The sequence below is a fragment of the Triturus cristatus genome, chromosome 9, assembly GCF_964204655.1.
Source record: "Triturus cristatus chromosome 9, aTriCri1.1, whole genome shotgun sequence".
In the NCBI taxonomy this organism is placed as follows: domain Eukaryota; kingdom Metazoa; phylum Chordata; class Amphibia; order Caudata; family Salamandridae; genus Triturus; species Triturus cristatus.
The window spans coordinates 1,033,181,176-1,033,207,079 of record NC_140592.1 but is presented as its reverse complement, the minus strand read 5'-3'; the positions used below and the strand labels follow the sequence as shown (position 1 = coordinate 1,033,207,079).

Below are 25,904 nucleotides of genomic sequence, written 5' to 3'. Positions count from 1 at the left end.
GTAGTGTCCAGAGGCATACTGAAGGGACAGGGATACAGTTAGCAAGCAGGACATAAGTTAAGAATGGAATAATAACATACAAATATGTTGAGCATTATGTCAAGCGTGGACATTAGTGGCATCATTTGGAAAACAGGTCTAATTTAAGTGCAGATTGGAAACACAAGGGTCACCTAGAAGGGGAAACAGTTGGTTGATCCCGTAGATTTCAGAGAAAATAATGCATTTCAGATTCACTGTTGTGACCCATCTCTACGCATCGAAGTCTACAAATCCAACTTGCTTCATTTCTTCTCAGGTCCTGTTCCCTATTCCCACCCCTAGGTGAGATCCGCATGTGATCAATGCCAAAAAACCATAACTTATCCAGCTTGTGATGTTGTTCCTGGCAGTGTAATGTTAGGGGGTATCTCAGATCCCCATTCTTGACTGCCCTCAAGTGTTCCTGTATCCTGACTTTTAGTTCCCTTTTCGTGCTACCAACATATATCTTGTTACATGGGCATCCCAGTATATACGTCACAAACTTCGTTCTGCATGTAATAATGTGTTTGATCGTATACAATCTGCCTGTATTGAATTTGAAATTCCGGCTTCTGTTTTTACCTATTTTACAGACGGAGCACTGGGTGCATGTGAAAAAACCACCCTGGCCATCCCTCATCCAGTTAGGGGCCTTGGGTGACAAAACCAAGCTGGGACATAGTATATTTCTTAAGTTCTTTCCCCGTCTATAGGTAACCTTAGGGTGTTTAGTGATATCATTCTTGAGCCCTGGGACCTCCTCAAGTAATCTCCAGTGTTTACGCAGGATGTTGTAAATTTTGCTACTGTCCCTATTATACCCTGTTACTAAAGCAGTAGGTGAGCTTCTCCCTGTCATACTCGGTGTTCTCAATGTTAGTGTACTTTCCCGCTTGATATTCAATGCCCTTTTTTCGGTTCTATTCATCAGGCTTACAGGATAACCTCTTTCTAAAAATCTTTTTTTCGTTTCTGTTAGATTATGAACAAATGTCTCCTGGGTACTGCAGACCCTTCTCATTCTCACCATTTCACCATACGGGATGTTGTTAACCACATGTCGAGGGTGAGAACTGTCATAGTGTAAAACACTATTGCAGGCTGTAGATTTGCAATGGATGGTACTTTGTATTGTATTGTTATGAATAAAGAATTGAATGTCGAGGAAATCAATCCTCTCTTTATTCCAGTTTAGGGTAAGTTGGATATTGTACGGATTGTCATTTAGATAGTTGTAGTACTCCATGAGTTCGGGGACAGGTCCATTCCAGATGATAATAACATCGTCAATGTACCTGCCCCAGAAAAGTACATAATCCGTCCATGCAGAGGAATGTCTGCCCCAGGCATGCACCCGCTCATACCAGCCCATAAAAAGGCCGGCATAAGCGGGCGCAAACCTAGAGCCCATCGCAGTGCCCTGTGTTTGTTGGTACCACCCATTGTCATGCATGAAATAGTTTTTAGATAGAATTATGTCCGTCATTTCCATCAACATTTCGTTGTGGTCCAAATGGTCGGCCGTTCTTTGTCCCAGAAAAAACTCCATGGCCCTGACACCAAACTCCTTTTTGATACTGGTGTAGAGGCTGGTGACATCCAAGGTCACAAAAATCATTGAATCCAATCACTCCAGACCCTCAAATTTCGAGAGGATATCCTTACTATCCTTTATGTAAGCAGGCAGTTTTTGTACCAGTGGTTGGAGAAAGCCATCCACGTACTCAGATAGTCTTTCCGTGGGGGAGTTGATGCCTGAGATTATTGGTCGCCCCGGGGGAAAGGGGCCACCCTTGTGGACCTTGGGTAAGATGTATATGCATGGAAAAGTGGGTTCCATGACCGTAAGGTATCTATATTCTTTCTCATCAATGAGCCCAATTTCACGCCACTCAAAGAGTTTGCTGTTAATGTAATCACATAATTGTCCAATAGGATTGAGTGTAAGCCTCCTATAACATGTGGCATCCGCCAACTGCCTCTCAATCTCCCCCATGTAGTCCTCCTTGTCCATCACGACAACATTGCCCCCTTTGTCTGCCTCCCGGATAACTAGAGTGGGGTCCGATTTCAGATTTTTTATTGCTTGATTCTCAGCCAGAGAGAGATTGAATTTAACATTAACCGTTCTAGGGTAAGGGGTTTTGAGTTTATAGAGGTCACGTGTGACCCTCTCATGGAATATATCGATATTAGGGTGTGTACCTGATGGAATAAATGTGGATTTCAATTGGAGACCACTGTTAACACTTAGGTCCTCTGTTATGTCTAGTTCCATGCGAAGTGAGTCTGTATCTATCTCCGTTTCAGACTGAATTGATAACATAGATCTTAAAGTGTTGAATTCCGAAACGGTTTGTTCAGTATGTGTACAATTGGCAAAATCATCAGTGCATGGAGGCAAAATGTTTGCAAAATGGTCTTTTAATTTAAGCTGTCGTACAAATTTGTAAACATCAACAAAAATATCCACATCATTGCCTGTTTGAGTTGGGCAAAAACCCAAACCCCTACTCAGAACGGATAACTCGTCACTAGAAAGTTCTTTTTTAGAAAGGTTAATGATTTTCAAATTATCAGTCATATTGGGATTAACTTCTCTCACTTCCTGATTCCTCCCTTCCTGGTTCTTGTTGTCCTTTCTGGGATCTCCCTCGTTGTGTTTTTGTTTTTTTCGCTGTTCCTGCCATCTCCTACCGCCTCGTCTTGTCTTTGTTCCTTTCCCACTGGTCTTCCACCCACCCTGACTTTCTCCATTTCTAATAAAAAAGATGAAGCGGAGGAGGGTTGGATATTAACAGTGGGTCTTGGAGTAGTGTCCTCAGGGGCTATAGAACTGACGGAGGATGAGATTGAAGACACACTACCCGCCAGTGAGGAACCCATTGTGTCCTCACGTTGTCTCTTTCCTTCCCCTGTCACTTTGATGTTATCGTATTTTCGGGCGAACGTGTAAACCCTCCCGTCCCTATAGTCCTTGTCATCCCTGCGTATCTTTTTGACCTTCTTATCCTTTAAATAGATCTGGTGGTCATCCAGAATCTTGTCTAATATCTCATAGTTTTTCTTAGTGGCCTCCTTTAGGTCCATAGATGTTATTTCAGACTCTAATTCAGTGATCTCCTGCTCTAGTTTTTTACCCTTACATTCTGCATTTTTAATGAGAATGCGCATCATTACAAATGATGCATCGTGTAAATTCTTTTCCCAATCCTTAAGGTCCCCTTCTTCAAGGTTCTCAAAGGTGGGGAAAATAAGAATTCTCAACCCCCTGGGAATTTTGTCATTTTCCATATAGAAAGGCTAAAAAAGGCTGAGATGGCACGGTGGTGGGATGGCACCACACTGACCAAGTATATGGAAAATGACAAAATTCCCAGGGGGTTGAGAATTCTTATTTTCCCCACCTTTGAGAACCTTGAAGAAGGGGGACCTTAAGGATTGGGAAAAGAATTTACACGATGCATCATTTGTAATGATGCGCATTCTCATTAAAAATGCAGAATGTAAGGGTAAAAAACTAGAGCAGGAGATCACTGAATTAGAGTCTGAAATAACATCTATGGACCTAAAGGAGGCCACTAAGAAAAACTATGAGATATTAGACAAGATTCTGGATGACCACCAGATCTATTTAAAGGATAAGAAGGTCAAAAAGATACGCAGGGATGACAAGGACTATAGGGACGGGAGGGTTTACACGTTCGCCCGAAAATACGATAACATCAAAGTGACAGGGGAAGGAAAGAGACAACGTGAGGACACAATGGGTTCCTCACTGGCGGGTAGTGTGTCTTCAATCTCATCCTCCGTCAGTTCTATAGCCCCTGAGGACACTACTCCAAGACCCACTGTTAATATCCAACCCTCCTCCGCTTCATCTTTTTTATTAGAAATGGAGAAAGTCAGGGTGGGTGGAAGACCAGTGGGAAAGGAACAAAGACAAGACGAGGCGGTAGGAGATGGCAGGAACAGCGAAAAAAACAAAAACACAACGAGGGAGATCCCAGAAAGGACAACAAGAACCAGGAAGGGAGGAATCAGGAAGTGAGAGAAGTTAATCCCAATATGACTGATAATTTGAAAATCATTAACCTTTCTAAAAAAGAACTTTCTAGTGACGAGTTATCCGTTCTGAGTAGGGGTTTGGGTTTTTGCCCAACTCAAACAGGCAATGATGTGGATATTTTTGTTGATGTTTACAAATTTGTACGACAGCTTAAATTAAAAGACCATTTTGCAAACATTTTGCCTCCATGCACTGATGATTTTGCCAATTGTACACATACTGAACAAACCGTTTCAGAATTCAACACTTTAAGATCTAAGTTATCAATTCAGTCTGAAACGGAGATAGATACAGACTCACTTCGCATGGAACTAGACATAACAGAGGACCTAAGTGTTAACAGTGGTCTCCAATTGAAATCCAAATTTATTCCATCAGGTACACACCCCAATATCGATATATTCCATGAGAGGGTCACACGTGACCTCTATAAACTCAAAACCCCTTACCCTAGAACGGTTAATGTTAAATTCAATCTCTCTCTGGCTGAGAATCAAGCAATAAAAAATCTGAAATCGGACCCCACTCTAGTTATCCGGGAGGCAGACAAAGGGGGCAATGTTGTCGTGATGGACAAGGAGGACTACATGGGGGAGATTGAGAGGCAGTTGGAGGATGCCACATGTTATAGGAGGCTTACACTCAATCCTATTGGACAATTATGTGATTACATTAACAGCAAACTCTTTGAGTGGCGTGAAATTGGGCTCATTGATGAGAAAGAATATAGATACCTTACGGTCATGGAACCCACTTTTCCATGCATATACATCTTACCCAAGGTCCACAAGGGTGGCCCCTTTCCCCCGGGGCGACCAATAATCTCAGGCATCAACTCCCCCACGGAAAGACTATCTGAGTACGTGGATGGCTTTCTCCAACCACTGGTACAAAAACTGCCTGCTTACATAAAGGATAGTAAGGATATCCTCTCGAAATTTGAGGGTCTGGAGTGATTGGATTCAATGATTTTTGTGACCTTGGATGTCACCAGCCTCTACACCAGTATCAAAAAGGAGTTTGGTGTCAGGGCCATGGAGTTTTTTCTGGGACAAAGAACGGCCGACCATTTGGACCACAACGAAATGTTGATGGAAATGACGGACATAATTCTATCTAAAAACTATTTCATGCATGACAATGGGTGGTACCAACAAACACAGGGCACTGCGATGGGCTCTAGGTTTGCGCCCGCTTATGCCGGCCTTTTTATGGGCTGGTATGAGCGGGTGCATGCCTGGGGCAGACATTCCTCTGCATGGACGGATTATGTACTTTTCTGGGGCAGGTACATTGACGATGTTATTATCATCTGGAATGGACCTGTCCCCGAACTCATGGAGTACTACAACTATCTAAATGACAATCCGTACAATATCCAACTTACCCTAAACTGGAATAAAGAGAGGATTGATTTCCTCGACATTCAATTCTTTATTCATAACAATACAATACAAAGTACCATCCATCGCAAATCTACAGCCTGCAATAGTGTTTTACACTATGACAGTTCTCACCCTCGACATGTGGTTAACAACATCCCGTATGGTGAAATGGTGAGAATGAGAAGGGTCTGCAGTACCCAGGAGACATTTGTTCATAATCTAACAGAAACGAAAAAAAGATTTTTAGAAAGAGGTTATCCTGTAAGCCTGATGAATAGAACCGAAAAAAGGGCATTGAATATCAAGCGGGAAAGTACACTAACATTGAGAACACCGAGTATGACAGGGAGAAGCTCACCTACTGCTTTAGTAACAGGGTATAATAGGGACAGTAGCAAAATTTACAACATCCTGCGTAAACACTGGAGATTACTTGAGGAGGTCCCAGGGCTCAAGAATGATATCACTAAACACCCTAAGGTTACCTATAGACGGGGAAAGAACTTAAGAAATATACTATGTCCCAGCTTGGTTTTGTCACCCAAGGCCCCTAACTGGATGAGGGATGGCCAGGGTGGTTTTTTCACATGCACCCAGTGCTCCGTCTGTAAAATAGGTAAAAACAGAACCCGGAATTTCAAATTCAATACAGGCAGATTGTATACGATCAAACACATTATTACATGCAGAACGAAGTTTGTGACGTATATACTGGGATGCCCATGTAACAAGATATATGTTGGTAGCACGAAAAGGGAACTAAAAGTCAGGATACAGGAACACTTGAGGGCAGTCAAGAATGGGGATCTGAGATACCCCCTAACATTACACTGCCAGGAACAACATCACAAGCTGGATGAGTTATGGTTTTTTGGCATTGATCACATGCGGATCTCACCTAGGGGTGGGAATAGGGAACAGGACCTGAGAAGAAATGAAGCAAGTTGGATTTGTAGACTTCGATGCGTAGAGATGGGTCACAACAGTGAATCTGAAATGCATTATTTTCTCTGAAATCTACGGGATCAACCAACTGTTTCCCCTTCTAGGTGACCCTTGTGTTTCCAATCTGCACTTAAATTAGACCTGTTTTCCAAATGATGCCACTAATGTCCACGCTTGACATAATGCTCAACATATTTGTATGTTATTATTCCATTCTTAACTTATGTCCTGCTTGCTAACTGTATCCCTGTCCCTTCAGTATGCCTCTGGACACTACCTTCTTTACGACACATGACTTTTGGACACTATTGCTGTGGGATTGTTGCCCTACCATACTCATGACGGGCTTTGGATTATTTCCTGTTTGTTCTTTAATCCTTTTTTCTCCAGCGGGGACGCTGGTTTTTATTCGCCCCCATGATGTACTGCTTTTGACCGTTCTAGAACTGACCGGGTTTACCAACCAGACGTTCTCTGTTGCATTGCCTATTTATTAAGATGCATCCAGTTCACCCTCGTTCCTGACGCTGACGGGTTTGTGGGCGTTCATTTCTCCTTTAAGGTAGCGCCCTTCCTCTTTCTTAGGCATTAATCTTTCGGTCATTGCCAATTATGTATCCCCCCCCTTTTTTCTGAGAGTGCCTCCCTTGTTGTTGGGCTGGGCTCTTGTAACGTTTTTACTGCCGCTTTTGCCACACTTGTGACTATGAGATTTAAACACTCTATAAATCACTGCTGTCTACTGTAAGCGATCTTCACTTCGGCCACTTCAAGATGGCGGCGCTCTTTGAATACACTTTGGTGGAGATCGTTTTTTCAGTACACGACCTCGCATGTATTTTAATAACTCTAATATGGTTATTTTTTCGGATCCCACCCGGCTCATATATGGGCTCGGATGGCTCATAGTGGTTACGCCGAGAACGGTAACGCAGATTTGTAAAATTATAAACCACTAGGATTTTTATCTACTACATACCGCTTTTTACGCAACTTGATCCTAGGTTTCATCTATCACTGTGCTGCTCATAGGTGGGCCTATGTTTTCATGGGACATAACATCAGGTCTAGTATAAGGTGTATTTCATCCTTTGATTACAAAAGCGGGTTTGTACTGTGTTGTTGCTATGAAAACAATAAAAAATGTTTCAACAAAAAAAAAAAAAAAATGAAAGGATATGGGCAACGTGTTTACAGGCTTCGTTCACCACTCCAATATGGCGACCGGCCAATCGACCTTTCTTTCATTCGGGAGACGCCTGACTTGTAATTGGCTTTCCCGCACATGGGAATCACTCTCAGGTGTAGCCTGATACCTGGCACTATTTAGGCAAGGATACTCTCCACCATTTGATATCGCTGTTACCGGACGAGGCGGACGCTTCCCTTTTGATCCTGTTTTGAATACTGAATCGGGTAAGAAGCTATTCTATATGTTTTTACATAAGGGTTTGGTGCTTTATATTAATAGCACGTTTTGGATAACCATAAGGTTTTGGTGCTTTATATTAACAGCACGTTTGGGATAACTACAGAGGATACGATTTGTTTGCATAATAGGCTGCTACCTCCCAGAGAATCCTCGCCTGTTAATAAGAGGTTTACAGGGTTTTTGGTACTTTTAAGACTTGATGTGCGTAGGATAGGCTTAACTTAGTGATGATATGAACATTTGGACTATCATTACAGGTTTTTTAGTCCTGTTCCTGCTATCTTTATACCTGATGTGCCCAGGAAAGGCTCTATTTATCCCTTACATGAATATTTGGTCATAATTATACGTTTTTTTATTAATGTTACCGGTCCTGTTTCCTTAGGTTTTTGAATAACTTTATTGTACTTACCTTAGCAGCATACGTCCATCTCTTTAAAGTATTTGCCTTCCTCTTTTTTAGGTATTCCACGATAAGACAAATTTGTTCTTATCATTTGAGGAAATCACGTTCAAACCTAATAATCCATGATGGTTTGTAACTGACGGCAGAGGATCATCGATCTTGTACACTCCACTTTTAATCATTGCTATTTATCTCTATATTTATATAGTAAGTAGGAGTTTACTTTGACTACTATATAATAATGGTTTTGGAGAATGTTCCTGTTTTTTCTTGTTTTTCTATGGTGCCTCTGATGTGACCTGTCTTCCCCTTTAGGGACGGTGATCTCATACCAAGGATAAACTTTATCCATTTGGATCGTGGTAAACTCGCGTAATTGAGCTAATTAGTACCATATGTGCTCTTCCTTCAACCTAATATCTTAGGTGGGTACGGATTGAATGGTTGGTTTAAGTTACTTTAGTCTCCCGTTTCACTCATTCTTTGGGGTTAATTAATATCACCCTTTTGGTTGCCTCTCATTGTCGGTCGCCACCTGATTCCATTTCCTCCTGTCCTTACGGGTTTCTTTAGAATTCCCTGCATAGACGTTACTGATTTTGCTTACTCTGCACTTCTTACCCTGGATGACGATCCCCTTTCTCCTTTTTGTTTCCTTCTCTGGTTCTCCATTCCTCCGCTTCACTTGTGATATTTTAAGGGGCATCCTAAACATGTGACATATGGAGAGGAGTGCCCTGATATCCTATTAATATACGGATTTGATATTTCAATGTATATAGCTTTGTATAGTTATGTTGTGTTTATTTCTGAAGCCCTTTAGCCACAATATGATGTGCTCACATGAGCTTGTCACAGGTTGTTAACAATATGTTTGTGCCCAAAGTGCTTGGTTTAAAAAAAAAATAAATAAAAAAAAAAATGTTTTTTAAAGTGTATTGTATATGCTGTCTGTGCTTCTGTCTTTATGTATGTCATTCATTTTCATTTCTTGTATGTAAATTTGTTACAGCCCTGAAGAAGTCCAAAGTTGGACGAAACGCGCCGGCTGTTTTTGCTGTTGTCAAAGAATGCACATTTCAAATTGAATAATAAAGAAGAACCCTTTTGGAAAACATACTACTTTGAGGACTTGGACTCATTTGTATTATAAGAATTGAGTGGTGCATTTGGTGCTGTGTTTTTTCATATGTCGATTCCAGGAATTGGAATAGCATTGTGCTGGCGGGTGCTAACCAATAGTGCACACTCCTGGTGAATAAATAATCTCTTTCACCTCATTACTATGTTGAGTTACTCCTAAATCTGGTGCTGTCTCAGTGGGATTCCGCTAGCCCTGTGGTTCTGTTGTTTTGCATGTTCTACTACATCCTCAGGATATCCCCTTTTCAAGAACATCTCTTGTTGCTGTGTAGAATGACTCTCCTTGTCTTCTGGTTTGGAACAAATCCTTTTGATCCTTAGAAATTGAGAGAGTGGTAGGTTCTGTTTAAGGCTGTTGGGGTGAAAGCTTTGAAAATGTAACATACTGTTAACATCTGTCTCTTTTTTGTACACTTCAGTTTTGAACTTACTTCCTTCTTTTATGAGAGTCACATCAAGGTACGATATCTTAGATTGGTTGATTAGATGGGTGAATTGGATATGCTCATCTTTTTGGTTCAAGTCTCTGATTTTTTCCTCCAGAAGATCCTGGAAACCTATTTTATATATGCTATTTTGCAACCTTTTGTACAAGGTTGGCATTCATACATAAAAGATACCAAAGATTTTCTACAGAAACTAGAGAAGGTAACCCCTTCAGAAGAAATGATGTTCTGTACGATTGATGTAAAGTCATTGTACACTTCAATCCCGCATATAGCAGGCATGGAATCAGTAGAATGGGCACTGCTGTGCCAATCCTCATTAAGAGCGGATAAGGTTTTCATTCTAGAACTCTTACACTTCTGCTTATATCATAGCTACTTCTTCTGGAATGATCTATTCTTTTTGCAACAACAAGGAACATCTATGGGCTTTGCCGGGGCTCCGGCGTATGCCAATACGTACATGGCTAAATTCGAATCAGATCATATTTACAATGATACAGAATGGACTCACAACTCATTGCTATACTGCAGGTTCATAGATGATATATTCATTTTATGGACAAACACTCAGGATCTTCTGGAGGAAAAAATCAGAGACTTGAACCAAAAAGATGAGCATATCCAATTCACCCATCTAATCAACCAATCTAAGATATCGTACCTTGATGTGACTCTCATAAAAGAAGGAAGTAAGTTCAAAACTGAAGTGTACAAAAAAGAGACAGATGTTAACAGTATGTTACATTTTCAAAGCTTTCACCCCAACAGCCTTAAACAGAACCTACCACTCTCTCAATTTCTAAGGATCAAAAGGATTTGTTCCAAACCAGAAGACATGGAGAGTCATTCTACACAGCAACAAGAGATGTTCTTGAAAAGGGGATATCCTGAGGATGTAGTAGAACATGCAAAACAACGTTCAACTAAACACACCAGAGAAAGTTTATTAAAAGTACAACCACGCAAACAGACAACGAGACAAGTTTTCGTGTCTAAATTTTCCACTGCTTCAAGCATAATGAAGAAAATAATCAATAAACGCTGGGAAATGCTTCAAAATGAACCAGATTTCAATAACATCTTTAAAGATCCACCTATGTTTGCATATCAACGTTCGAAGAATATCAAAGAAATAATCAACACCCCCACTAAACAACATCACACCAACTATAAAGGAATGACCAAATGCCGAAATTGCGCTCAATGCAATAATGTTATCGTTGGGAACATTTTACATCACCCTCTCACAGGAGAGAAGATCAATCTTTATTACAATTGTGATTGCAATTCATCGAAACTAATTTACTATATCAAATGTCCTTGTGGCAAATTATATGTTGGAAAGACTGAGCGAAAGATCAAAGTTCGTATTTCCGAACACAAGAGCACAATAAGGACACAGAATAAAAATAGCAGTTTAGCCACTCATTGGAATGAGGAGAAACACAACATTGCCCAACTCAAGTTTTCCGTGCTTGAATTAGTGGAACAACATCCAGACACAGATCTCACCAGAAGTCTCCTCCAACGAGAGACATATTGGATTAAACGTCTGGACACCTTAATTAATAAGGGAATGAATGATAAAATAGATTTTGCTTGTTATCTATAAAATATTGTATGTTTCCAGCCATGACTGTAGAAATATTACGCATGATTACTGGAGGTTGTTTTCCTCTAGACATTTGTGTTTTCCTCCTGACATTTGTGTTTACTACACTTGAATTTTCCTCCTATACTGTGTTCACCACCACAAGGTCCTTTCCATACTTCCACGTCTTTTCTAGCCTATTCTAAGAAGGCCGTTTTACTGTATTATTTTACCCATATTCTAGTACAGGTTACTGAATTTTTTTACCCACATTCTTGTATAGGTTTACCGTTCCCCACCCTTTTGACTTTCGTGTTTTTCAGTTCCTCGTGTATTTCAGATCCCACAGTTAGTCATTCTTGGAGCATTTTTACTCGTGATGAGTTTTCTTCAGGCGTCCCCACGTCTACTTAGCCATTCATAGATAGCCGCTGAGCTCCCCTGAGAACTTCTCTCGATAGTTCCCTGTCGCGAGACTTTCCAGTTCACGTTTGTTTACCCGGAAGTATTTCTATTTGCCTTCAGTCTTGGTTACTATTATCCGACGAAGACTTCTGACCAGTACCTTCGTCCCACATCCGGGATTGATTCCAGATTAGAGATCCTGTAGTGTTCCAGTTCGTTCTTCGTAAATTCACCGAGATTGCCTCTTGATCTACTCCGCATTGACTTCCCCTTAGACGCATTCTCAATTAGATTTTTTTCTATCAGAACGAGCCTTTTTTCCTTCGGGTTTGAACCAGGTATGCAGTTACCGCTTTTCCTTTGCATGAAGACATACGTCTCTTTCTTATCACTCTTTTCTCTTGATCACTTCTCCAGGTGGAGGCATATTTGACACATTTTTTTGTTGAGTGTTTCATCGCTTGATACATTGACCAGTATTCATTTATGTATGTACTAAAAATTAACTTGATTGATACGACGCGTTTTTTAGCATCTTGACCACCTAAGTTTATTGATTTCTTGTTATCTCTGTCTTAGAATTCCAAGCCCCTGAAGAAGAGCCGAGTAGGCTCGAAATGCATTGGGCAACTCAATAAATGTATTGATTAACTAAGGAGTTCACTCATCCACATAACCAGAAACGAACCTTTTGATATCCAATGAATACAATTGTGATGTACTGAATATCGTTTTATGTTCTACTTCAATCGTGAGTTCAAGAGCCAACGAACTGAATGAAGTTTATGATTTTGAAAATTTTGGAGGGATATATCTTTATACCCAGTAGCAACAGTGCGCAGAGATGGGTCCCATTGACCCCTAATTTGTTGTTAACTTCAGATCACCCAATTTACAGCAGCTCAGCTTTTTTGTAGAACACCACAGTGACCACGCTTCCTCATTGCTCCTGACACACATTCACTCACTTCAACTTGCAAATCGAATAAAATTTAAAGTTATATGTACGGATGAGCCGCAGTCTTTCTCAAGCCAAAATCACGTTGGTGCATCCACTCAGTTGACTTTTTTCCTCTTACTTAAACAAAATTCACTACACATCTTAAGAAAATAAAATTTTAGAGGACGTTCCTTCTATCCACTGTTTTAGATTGTAGTCAGACACACAAAGGGTGATGTGGGGAATGCTTGCAGGTAGCCTTACCCCCAGCAATCACTCTGGGTTACATTCAGACCCATTTCACAGACTGCTGCTCTAGACAGAGACCTGCCTTATGCAAGTCAGCACCGACCCTTCGTGCTCCTCATAGGGCATACGAGCAGCTAAGGGGGCAGAAACAACATGGACGGCAGGGGCGGTGGAAGCAACACAAAGGACGAGGGTTGGGGGAAGCATGAGGGATGGCAAAACTGAATAGAAACAACGCTGAAGTATGCGGAGCAAGAGACGACACGGAGACAGAGCTACATGGACCATAGAGAGGGGGTGGGGGGAAGACTGGCACTAGGGAGAGGGAGAGAGCAATGAGCAAACAGCCAATAGGTCTCGCCTTTTGGACACTAAGCGTGTAGCTATGCAGTCCAATATCCTAAGTGCTGTGCCCCCAGGGACTGAAGTGCTATACAGTTACTACACATCGTTTGTAACGTGTTCATGTACTGACAGATGGCTATTGCAGCCAATGGCTGCCCCGTCCAATGTTAATCAGTATGTCAGCCATTTGCACTATAGTCCGGAGAGAATAAACAAATTCCCCTCACAGACACACACGAGGGGGGCTATGCTCTCTCGCTCTTCTTCCACTTCCTACTGACTGATCCAATGCGGCTCTTCCACTCGCTTACCTCTGCCATTGCAAAGGCTGCCTACACTACAGATCCAGTAGACAAGAAATTCAAATGTGCACCCCTGCAGAGTTGCGTACCACTTGTGAGGAGTAAAGCTGGGCACCCCAGCATTGCTGTTTATTAAAGAAACAATACGTTTAGGACTTTGGAAGTTGCAAGCCTTGGGGGTCTTAAAAATTCACCTGTGATCCCACCAGACATGGCTTTACCTCACCGTCTCCCACTTGATTAACAAATCCTGCCTCTGATAAATCCTCTCTGGAAAGCGAATATCAAACCATTTGAGCTCTTGGGGGCAGATGGGGTTATTTGCGGTGTTTCACTAGCAGGACCAAAGTGATTTTCATTGGTTGGAAGAGTTATTGACTGGTTGGACTTCAAGTGAGGAGACCCAGGGGCCTTACATATTGCGAGTTGTGGTTGTAGCACATATTTTATGAGCATGTGTACATACATGTTTTGGCTTGTAGGAGGTGCATTTCCCCTCCTTGGGCATGAGAGGGCAGTCCTGCCAGCTGGGCTGGTAACCAGTACATTGCTTTTCATGACTATACCTACCCCTGCTGGAAACTAACTTAAAAAACCTCTTACTCAACCACCCAGAAAGTGCTTTGAGGGATCAGAAAGGAATGAAGGCATTATACAATCGCTACAAAACAATAAGCATTGACATTCAGTCTTTAATAATATTTAACTCTGGGGGACCTTTTACCAGTCTAGTGACGTAACTGAAATCTCAAACTGTCGCTCCTCCTTTGCGCATTCTGCTGCCACTATTTAAGTTTTTATTAAGGTGCATCCTGCATTTGCTGCAGAGAACCCTATAAACCCAGGGTAATAAGCAAGTACGGTTAAGCAACTTGGAGGGAGATGTGCCTACTATGAACAGCTGAATGGAGCATGCAATCCATTTGTCACAATCAATCAAGGTTTAACTCAAACTTTCCTTTGTCACTTGTTGACTACATAAGCACTGCTGAGATTATGAGCAATTTCTCTGCACCATAAGGAAATCAATAGGGCTCAGCAAACACGTGTGTTGCATCACATAGAAGGCAACTCAATTACAATCGTAAAACCCCTTTAAATGCTCATTCCAGTTGGAGGGATCTAAAATAAACCAATTGCGTTTCTCTTAATTCATGTTGCAATACAAAAATGTTCAGCTGCCCGAACAACACAGTCTTCTCTTCCGCACAGGTTAAAGCAGGCTGAGGTGAGGATGCCACTCTTATGCCTAAAGCTCCTGAAGTTAACAGCCTCGATCTCAAAGAGTAGGAGCGGTGCCAGACACTTTGCAAAAGTTCACTTTTTACCTGTAGTTGTTGATTTCTGGAACAGGCATGAGAAGTGGCACTATATAGCTTGGATAGTGTAAAATACCATATGACAAACATGTTACAGAATGACGCTTACTTTGCCTTTAGCTGCAGCATAATTTGACCCTCCAACCCTGTGGCATAATTCCACTGGCCCTTTCGCTCATATCAGAAATGTAACCGCACACTCCACTAGAAAATGTGTTCATTTAATTAAATGAAACAAATCTTAGCCCTGCCACATACCAGCTCCTTTTAAATCCAGCTCTCAACTTTGTTCCCATCAAAGGCCTCCATGAACACTGGAGGTTATCTGTAGCTGTCGACCTTGAAAAACAATGCGGTCATACAACGGGGAGGGATGGACATCTCCCCACCGTGCCAGACTACCACGTAGCACAGCCTGGAGAACTGTGACATTTCAAGCACCGCTACATCGGCCGAAATCTCCCTATGTCTGTTTGTGGCACTTTCAGCATTTCAAGGAGGAGCAAATGTCATTTTAAAGGAACGAGGGCAGAGGTGAAGGAACAGGCCCGGCAGGGATGGAAACGAAGGGAGAGCCAGCACCTCCATGCCTACAAAGTAAGGGATTAGCAAATGTGAAAAGGAGAGAGGGGAGAGCCAGCAAACACACAGGCGAAAGACGGACGCTGTGTGGCAACAGACCAATTAACGTAACCCAACTTCTACTAACAGGCGCAGCGTGATGGCATCACCACCGCAGGGGATTTAAACAATTGGTGAGAAATAAAAAGAAAAACGTATATCTGCATGTATTCTTGAAATGGTGTGCGAACATGACTAACTGATTTCTGGGGGGTGGGGGGTGGGGGGGGGGGCTGGGGAAACAAACCTCAAAGCGGATCATGGACATCCTATGATGATACAAACAACAGTACAGGTTGACATAAATTATGTATGCTGGCCCACATGTTATCGCTGCCCGGCCTCTGGGATGTGGGCTAACAAGCTGTGTATGAGTGCCTTATGGCCCAGAAAAGAAACGGCACTGGTGTCTGCGGTGCAGGGCCACTGTGTATGTATGTTGCTTATCCTGTGATTCTGCAATAAAAACGGTTTAAAAAAATAAATAAAAAAAAATGACTAACAGATTTCTGTTGAAACAGACTATTACGCTTTTGCTTCTAGGCGGCATGTGATGGGAAGAGGGACGCATGCTGCAATAAAATGCAAGCAGCTATGGGTGTCAAACATGAACACGCACCCATCGAAACACAAGCAGGAAACAAAGGGAAAAAAATACTTCCCCAAGCTTACAGATAAACAACCAAAGTTTAAAGATACAGTACTTGGTCCCTGCTTCGTGGGAGGAAATGAGGGACAAAAAGGAAGGATTGACCACTAGCAAGCTAGGAATTTTAAAGGACTCTGAAACAAATGAAAAGCAGTGGGCCGGCTGCAAGCCCACAACGAAGTATATATGCAATAGCTCTCGAAAGCTCGACCTAAAAAGATCCATATTGTGTATTGCATAATACGCATGACAATGTATCTTCTTTTTTGGAATGGTGCAAATGCTTTCTGTTTCAAGACAAATATCACTATCCCAAGCAGAATGGAAAACGTAATTATAAAAACAAAATAAAATACTTTGTTCTACTCAACTTTTAAAACATGTTATGCTGCTTTTCTTCACAGGCTTTATTTCAGCACTTGTAATATATTTACGAGAATGGATCCCACCCGTATGGAAAGCCTTCTTCAACAGACAGGAGAGAAGCGCTGACTGAAAACGAACGACAACCACTTTACTAACTTTCAGAATGTGCGCGCGCTCCAAATGTTTCTTTGAGTGGCATGAAACTAGGCGGCCGCGTAGAGGGAGGAAACAGGGCTTGGGAGTAAGCCTAATCTCAGATCTGCATACTTGCTTTATAAGCAATTATAAACAATTGGCACATTCCCTAAAGTCTCTAACCTCCTCTTGGCTTCTTCATGTACTCTTGTGGGTGGGAAGAACAGCCACCTTCAAAATGACTGCCCTCTCTAAGATTTTATATTTGTTTCAGGCACTCCCCCCTCCAAAAGGCCGAATTAGTACAGTTAACAGACATTTGTAAATCCTTCACCTGGACTGGCAAAATACCTAGACTCAGATACCAGACTAGCATGCATGATCCGAAATATGTAGAGCTGGGGATTCCCAACATTCATGTTTCATAGACCAGAACATGATGGCTAGACCACTGACGGAAGTCCTATGGATTCCCAAGAACCAGCGGTGCTGCAACATCTACACTGCTCTGATCATGAGGGATACCCTCGAGGCCTGGTAATGCCTTTCTTGATACAAAGGGGCAACTGCATATCCCCGCCCCTGACTCCAATACATGGGAACAGGTACTTCTGCCGTTGTCTGGAGCGATCCCAGTTCCAGACATGGATCACAAATGGCTGCTACTGGCTTAAGAGACTTATTCCGTAAAGGCTCTACTCGGCCCTTCGAAGAAATTACAAAGACATATACCAGAGATGTAGAGATTCCACTATTTGCAAGTCAGGCACTGGGTCCTTCATCCCCCTCTGAAGACAGTGGCCACGATACCCCTCACATATTTTGAGAAGTTCATGGCAACCAGCAGTCGCAACCGGCATGATTCACAGGAAGGGGTGGGGGGATTCAATTTAAAATAACTAAATAAACAAACAAACTTACCATCCAGGGTCCTGCGCCCTCTCAGCTCCTGGCCAGGTCACATGGAACAGGAAGCAGGCAGCCTTCCTCTCCTTCCTTAAGCCAATCACAACGCTGCAATGGCAGCGTTGTGATTGGTGGGGACGGCGCCCAGCCAGGCACCTATGGTGAGGCCATTTTCTCCATGTAGGTGCATGCAACCTAAGGCCATTTTCTCCATGTAGGGTGCAAGCAGCCTACATGGAGAAAAGGGAGAATGCGCATGACTGGTATGGTCGGCCCCACAGGGCCTACTAAACAGTTAGGGCCCACAGATTTGGGCTAGCAACTCCTCCCCTGCCCTCCAGAAAACCCGCCCGTCCCCAACCAAACCCTTCTGCTTTCTCACAGTGAAAGAAGCAGAAACATAAAATAGTCGTTTCTGTTTCTCGCACTGTGAGAAAGCAATGGGACGACGCTCCTCCCTAATGGAGGAGCCACCCCTGGCAAGCAGTCATTTGCTCTCCTAGATATAATCCACCCTGCTTGCCAACACCCCCAGACATGCCATCCATATGAGAGGAATGTTGATAAGCAATGGGAGACCATTCATACAAGCAAAACCAACTTTGCAAGGCACACACACAAAGGAGGCACTCTACAAGATTCTGTATAGATGGCACTGCACTCCAGCACAATTCCATATAATAGATGATAGCAGACTTTGGGAATGCTGGAGAGGATGCAGAGGGACAGGGACCATATATCATATCCTGTGATCTTGTCCTTGTTATGGAAGAAGTCCTGGCCACTATAGCGGACACTGAGGAGAAGCCCCTGGCTAATGACCCTACATCAATCCTACTGGGGCTACCCCAGAAAAATGCATACCCCCTTCTTTCCGCTAAAGGGAAAATCATCTTCCACCTTCTTTTAACAGAGAAGCAGACTACATTGAGCCTCAGAGGTGGGGGACTCATTGCAAACACTACAATGTGGGTAAACAAGATGTGGCAACTGTTAGTCTAGGAAAAGATTGCACATGACCTACAGGATGCATTGGATACGTTTACTTATAATGTAATATAATCCAATCCCAGAGTATTTTAACAAAGACAATAGAGGCCTTACATGCCCCAAAAGGCTTCGAGCGTAGGGGATGCTGCCCCATAGCAGAACATTAATTGACGAAGACACATGACAACATTTTAGTTCTTTGTATGTTATTATTTCCTGTACTCATCAAGGTGGTGTTTGGAGGAAACGTGGGGGATTGATTAGTTCCCATGTTGGAGGAACCTCCAGTTATTCTGGTGGGTATACCCGCATTGTTGTATTCAAAACACTAAAAAATGACTGAATCTAAAAGTAAGATGTGAATGCGCAACAGTTGACTTTTAAAGGGCCTTTGCTTCCCGCCAGTCGTGTGATGTCACTCAGAGGCTTTCTGCGAACACAAAAAGAGGGCAGCTGGCGCATGTGCAATAACATCACTGCTTATGCTGCAGTAGCCCTCTTGTGTTTACAGAAATCCTTGTGCGAAACATATACAGCAGGTGTGTTGTGCTTGCCCAAGGGGGTCTAAAAAAAGAATGCAGGCCACCAAGCAAGGTCTGCTGGGCTGCTGGCAGCCCAAACTCCGAGTACTATTACCGAGGTAAGTGATCAAGTATTTTTTTTAGCTTCAGCTGCTAAACTGTTGTAAAGTAGAGATAGTTTCCTCTCTAGTTCAGTTTATTTTCAATACATTGCAATTAGATAATTCTCAAAAACTCTCAACAACTTTTCATTTCGGGACTGGTTTTTCTGGCATTTGTTGAAAATATGTTGGTTGCAGAACATGGTCTACATCAGCCACATTTATTATTTCTTTGGAATATACATATGAAAAATGCAAGTAGATGACCACAATGTATAGGAAACTACAACTGGTTCACCACAGATTACCTCGTGTTCATGGGCAGTTTTGAAGAATAATCAAATGATTAGAGCATTTCAAATTCACAACATTTTGTTAAAAGTCATAATAGATGAATACCTCCAAAATTACTAGGGGGTCTTCTCTTTTTATATATTATTCCTTTTCTCTCCTATAGAGCTCCAGTGTGCAGATCGGTGATACAATAGGTTTCCATGTGGCAGCATGTGGGCTACACAACACGTCACTGCACATGCGTCTTGATTTTAATATAGCTGCTCTCTGGCCACACAGTACACATCACATATCATCCGGTTTGCCTGACAAACACATCAAGAGCATGCATCTGCTTTTATTAATACGGACCGTGACATGTCAATCCCAAACGCTATGACCTTGGTCTGCTGGACATCATAAACACTCAGAGAATTAGGGTTAAAGGGATATTTCTTTTTCGGCATTCTTATTGAGATCCCGGTTCAGTGTGTAGTTAATGTCTGCCTGACATACCAGTGAGGAGGTAAAATGTGCAGTCGCAGGGGATCCTCACAGTTAGCCAGAGGCCGCATCCACTTAATTACGATTCTTGGGGACATACTGAAGACAAGGAACTGTGGGATACAAGCCAGTTTGTTGCCAAATATGTTGTCCACTAGTCGGTAAATGGCATGTAACAGACTCTACTGTGTAGGTTAATCGAATGTATTTAAAGTTAAGTAAAAGTGACTCAGCAGGATAAGTCTAGGCACACCAGAGTCCCAGCTCCAATCCAACGGAAGCTCAATTGAGAACCACAAGGCCAAGGTGTATCAAATGATAACAAATGCTAGTGCTTGAGGCACAAACATAATGCACGAGGCATATGCACATGAAACAAAGGAATAATAAAGAATGAGCATTTACACATTTAAACTCAGGATATAACAGACTAATCATTGCGCAACTCCGGGGTGCACAGTTCACCCATGTTCCTCCTGTTTGAGGCTTAGCAAACTACTCGTATCCTAAGAACATATGAACAAACCTTACTGAATATGGCTAGTTTTGTGTCAAAATCCTTTCATACCATACCTGTCCATGTGGTGCCTGCTCCCTCCCATCCAGCTAATACAGTTATCAAAATATCTGCCACCTGACATGGACTTTCACTTAATTTAAATCCTCCTACTGATCCCTACATTGCAGGATGCACACCCAGATTGTGGTTTTAAGGGCCTTCATCTTGCGCACATTAGTGTGACCCGCTTTGTTCAAAAGTGATGGTGTTTCTTTGTCATGGATGTTGAAAATGCTTCTCCCTGTAGACTGCCATAGACTTTTGTGGCCCCTACAATCATTGCCTTATTGTCCTTGGTAGACTCTTAAATTAGGATGGGTGAGATAGTGCTGGCCCTACATACTGGATTAATAACTTAACTTTAAAAAGACTGGGACATTAACTGAAAGGCAATCTGGTTAATAGTCCCAACCATTGCATGTAGGCTACATGACCAATTACAAGGGATCTATCCATATGTGGGCTTTGGCCAAAAGGTACAGGCCTCTTGAGAATGACTATTTACTCCTCCTCAGACTTTACTGCAACTGTACAAGCAATTATCTAAAGTCCACATACTCTAAACAGCTGTACTTGAGAAACAGTACATCACAATTGTGGATAAAAAACAAATTAGTAAATGTTCTTGTAATTCAGGGCAAACAAAACAATGAGTTAATTTTTTATAAAATATATTATCTTTCTGTGTAGCAGAACTGCAACATTTCTCACTGCGGAGGGCTTGAAGTAGTCTGACAGTACAATTCTAGCCACTGAACGAGAGATGCCTTTTACACGCACAATCTCCCTAGATTTATTCTGGACCACAATTAACAGGTTATGCCTAGATCATAGATTACACAGAAGTTCCTATGTCCGTTTGCCGTCTTCCCTGGATTTCTGCCTCCAGAGCAATTTTCCGTCTGTCCTCACGGTAGCCCTTCAAGAGCTGGTTCAGTAAAGTCTTCTCACTGTCTCTTTTTTTGACAATAAGAGGTGGGTACGGATTTCCTTTATACTCAATCACTGCCATTTTAGCCCGGTCCAGGTTCTCCCGATTGGGAATTTGGTACATGTTGGTGTAGTGACTTTGATACGAGGCATAGCGTGGAGCTAGCATCTTGAAGAGCTTGTGGATCAGATCCTTTTCCTAAAACAGAGAAGACAAGAATGAATGCAGAGGTTTAATGTTCGTACTGGAGTGAAATAAAAATACGCCTGCTTCCATGCAAAACAATTAGAACAAAACATGAAAAGGAATTAAATGTGTGAGGAGTGTTCTTTTCAGATGTAAAATAGTCCCTTGTGCACTTTAAGGGGGGGGGGGGGGGGGGGGGGAGATACACCCAAAAGCAGATGAGACTAAAACTCTTCTGTTGGCTGATCTGATCTACGGTGTGAGTGACAAAGTCTCAAGCTTGTGACTGAAGGTTCCCGAGCTAAAGCAGCCAGTGTCTGAAGGAGGGAGTCAAAGCCCCATGGACCATGCACTGATTACAGTATGTTTGCCATAAATTTACTTGTCAAATGTAAACAAGCCCTGAGTCCAAAAACCCGTCTTACGGTGATGGAGGATTGCTGATGAAGGAAAAGGTGAAATAGGACAACCAATAATTCCATAATCCATGAAAGAACATTCAATTATAGTTTTGCATTTGGCAAGCATGAGAGACTAAGGACGTGGCGAAAAAAAGAAAATCATTGAAAAAAGGGATAAAAGACTCTGGGGTGCGGTAGTTAAAATAATATAAAAATAAAATAAAATAACACAATGCTTCTTAGACTGGTGTGGCACAGGAAACGTGGTAGACGGTCAAGTCCTCAATCAGGGCATGAGGAAATAAGGTGCCTGAGAGGTAGCTACCTAAACCTTAGTGCAAGTATGTGAGCCAGGTCAGTAGAGCAATCTATCTGATGAGCTCCTTCCTGGATAACTACCATAGGGAAGACAGCAAACTCAAGACAACCCCTTCATTTAGAAGGGACTGGCAGGAGATAGCGTTACTGGCAACGACAGTACAGTCTAGTGGAATATTGAATTGTTACACTCACAAACCTGCTATTTTTCCCCCTCTCTTAGGGGCCAAATCCATATTTTTCTTTATTGAAAACAAACTCTTAGCCATTGTGTAGGCTAGGGGCAGTCATGATCGTGTGAGTTCTCAAGAAGGACAGCTGCTCATTAGCATGGGAAGCGTGCATCTCACCTCTTCTCAACTGAGCTCTGTTCTGAATTGTGCTGCTAGAGGTGTCAACAGTCAGTAACATTCTTCATATTATCTGGGTGTGGCCCCTCGCTCTCTTATTGCTGGAAGCAGTTAGGAGCGATGATGCTAACGTCAAGTGTGTATGGCTTAACAATAGCATCAATGGCTCTGCTCCTTGACCTTGATGAGATGAAGAATCCCTAGAGCAGATGGTTTGCTGACTCTTTAGCTGGGATAAAAATGTGGAAGTCATTGGTCTTTCCAAAACATGAGTGCTGGCTTAAGATGTGGTGGCAATGGTCTTGCACAAAAGGCTCAGATATAAAGATCAATGACCAGCTGCCTATCCTTTAATCTTAAACTCACGTTTCTCAGGTCCATGTATGAGAAACTCATCCAATGCAAGATTTTGCTTTGTATTCTGTGACTAGTAGTCTTGATTTTGTAATAACACCCTACACCAGCAATCCCTGGATAGAAGTTACTCTACATTTAACAATGATTCAATGCAGTTTATATACTCTGTCTGAACATTGCTGAGTGTTTAAAAACAAATATAGAAGCCACTCTAGCTTTTCACCTTCTTATGTTCTGTGAAACATTGTTTAGAAACAGCAACTGAGAAATCAAGATCTCAGATTCCATGAAACCTTGTTGACTATGAAAGAACTAGGAAAAGTTTTTTTAAACACTGTATAAGGCTATGCTAGAACAAATGTTTAAACAATATATTTGAGCAAGCTGAATTATCACATTGCACTGAAAAAATATTTCAACAACATCGGCAGTTGTGCATTTGTATTTAAAATGTATACCTGCATAAATTAACGTATGGTGTAAAAGGGAGATAACGAAATATAAAATATATGAAGTTTATATCGGGCGATTGAGTTGATTTTGATACTTTCGATATTCTGCATTATCTAATTGGGAGAACTGTGCAGTATGTCGTCGTTTTATTATTTTCTCTCTTTTACTTCCATTAAAAAAGTTTTTAAAAGATGAAAGACGTGTAGTGGGGTAAACTGTGGGAAATTTTTCCCTCAAGGTTCACTGCCTAAAATAGAAATCTTACCGTAAGCCAGAAGTCAGCCATCCTCATAGCTTTCTCATCTGTGTCTCCTTTCTTTCCATATTCAATTACCTATAAGAAAACAGATTAGTCAATGCTGTGCTCCTTGAAGGGGTTAAGCTCATACATTAGTCTATGACAGCAAAAAGCACCAACGCAGATGTTTTATCATTTTTAATTGTCCCCCACACTAGATCGACACACTGTTGTTAGCATGAGGCCTAACTCTACAAATGGTGGTAAAATATAAATGTTCTCCACCTCCCTTATCTCCTGATGTGTGGTGCTAGGACTATTGTTCCCCTCTCTTCTCCATTCTATTTGCCGCCGGATGACCCTCTGCCACTTGTGGGAGCATGACCCCTCCCAATTCTTCCCACCTGTGAGATAATCCTATACCCCTGAGTTTAGGTCTCGCCTGGTGTTAGCAGCGCGCATGCGCTGCTCTCACCATGCGAGGGCCTTTTGAGATGGATTCAGCCAAAGCTGAACATGCACGCGTACGGATAGACAAACATGGCTGCTCGCGCCATTGACACAAAGCAAAACATGCACGCGTACGTAGGGACCGTGGACAGTCAGACGCCATCTTGTTTTGCTTGTGCCAATAGCTTTCACATGTGCACGCATGGCGGCGTGCTTTTAATTAGCGTAGCCTTAGCGTGTTATAGTGCATCTCTAGACAAGAAATATCCCCACTGCGAAGCACACGGTTTACCCTGAACTGTCGGTCTCTCCTGGAGACGGCGTTCCCTCGCCTTCACACACGCCCCTCTCTCTCTCCAGCAGTCTCAATCACCACAGGTGTCTAGAGTTGGATTGGCTTAGTGCGCCTGCTCCCTGACGCAGCCAACCCTGCGACCCGTCTCATGCACCGTCAGTCTAATCTGCCGTATCTCTGCTCTCTAGCCTATGGCATGCCTTCTGTGCAGTCTCTTTCAACCGATCCCCTCTGTACAACTACCATGCCTTCGGTGCAATCCCTTTCTACTGATCCTCTCTACTCTACCATGCCTTCGGTGCCGTCTCCTTCTACTGATCCTCTCGGTGTACTCTACCATGCCTTCGGTGCCATCTCTTTCTATCCCGCTACCCCTCAGCATACCTTCCGTGCAGTCTCTTTCTACTAATCTCACTTTACAATCTGACTCCCTTACAGTTTCGGACTCCCCTGAATACGCCATCTCCCCAGCCCCACCCACGCCCCTGAAGTCTCGGCCCCACCCACGCCCCTGAAGTCTCGGCCCCGCCCAAGCCGAGCTCCTGCAGTGATGCTTCGAGGCGCACCCCCAACATGCCTCTCTGCCCCGCGGCTGTCCCTATCCATGTCTTGTACTGTCGTCAGCCCCACTCCCGCATGTCTCTCTATCCCACAGTATTACCCCCCCCTCCCCCACGCGCTGTCCTGCAGTCTCTTTCCCCTCCATTTCGCCTGCCGTCTCTACCTTATAGAAGTCTGTCTCCCTCACTAGTTTTCTAAACTGCCATCAGTCTGGTCAAGCCTGTATCGATAGTGCGGCAGGTGCAGTGGCACCGGGAGTCTGAGCGGCACTGTGCGCCCAGTGCTGTGCCGCCGATGCCAGTGCACTCTGTACCGTGCGCTCTTCCAGGACCTCGGTGCACCCTGCACGTCTCTCCCCCTGCCTGTCAGTCGCTCTGCCGCCATCTCTACCCCCCCTGCAGTCCGCATGGAGAGGCAACTCGCTCCCGGCTCCGAGGAGCGCCTCTCCCGTGCACCTGTTACCAGCACTTTCAGGGCGGGCCATGGGTAGCGCCCCCTTGTGGTACTCCAGGCGCTTCTGAGAGGTTCGGTGTGCTACTCCTACGGCCCGCCCACAGGCGGCGCCTCTAGGCTGCGGAGTCCACTACACCCATGACGTCACAGCTTTAAAAAAATACCGAGGGGGAGGGGTGTGGCAGGGTTAAGAGGAAAGAGAGACATTTGTGACAGGGCGAGAGAGACAGGCTGGAGGGGTCGGAACGGAGAGCAGGAGGCTGGTGAGGGAGAAATGCATGT

At 43.0% G+C, this 25,904-nt stretch overlaps 1 protein-coding gene across 1 annotated transcript in view; it reads right to left on the bottom strand.

The window, feature by feature from the left end:
* Window positions 1–19,498: 19,498 nt before the first annotated feature.
* The window catches only part of LOC146799291 (large ribosomal subunit protein bL17m-like), a 35,061-nt gene continuing 28,655 nt past the window's right edge, over window positions 19,499–25,904 (bottom strand). Inside the window, exons 2-3 of the mRNA XM_085626787.1 lie at window positions 23,891–23,959; window positions 19,499–21,758 (exon numbers count right to left, since the gene is read on the bottom strand). Of these exons, the coding sequence (XP_085482913.1) occupies window positions 21,465–21,758; window positions 23,891–23,959 (363 nt within the window). The 3' untranslated portion in view covers window positions 19,499–21,464. The remainder of the gene's footprint in view (window positions 21,759–23,890; window positions 23,960–25,904) is intronic.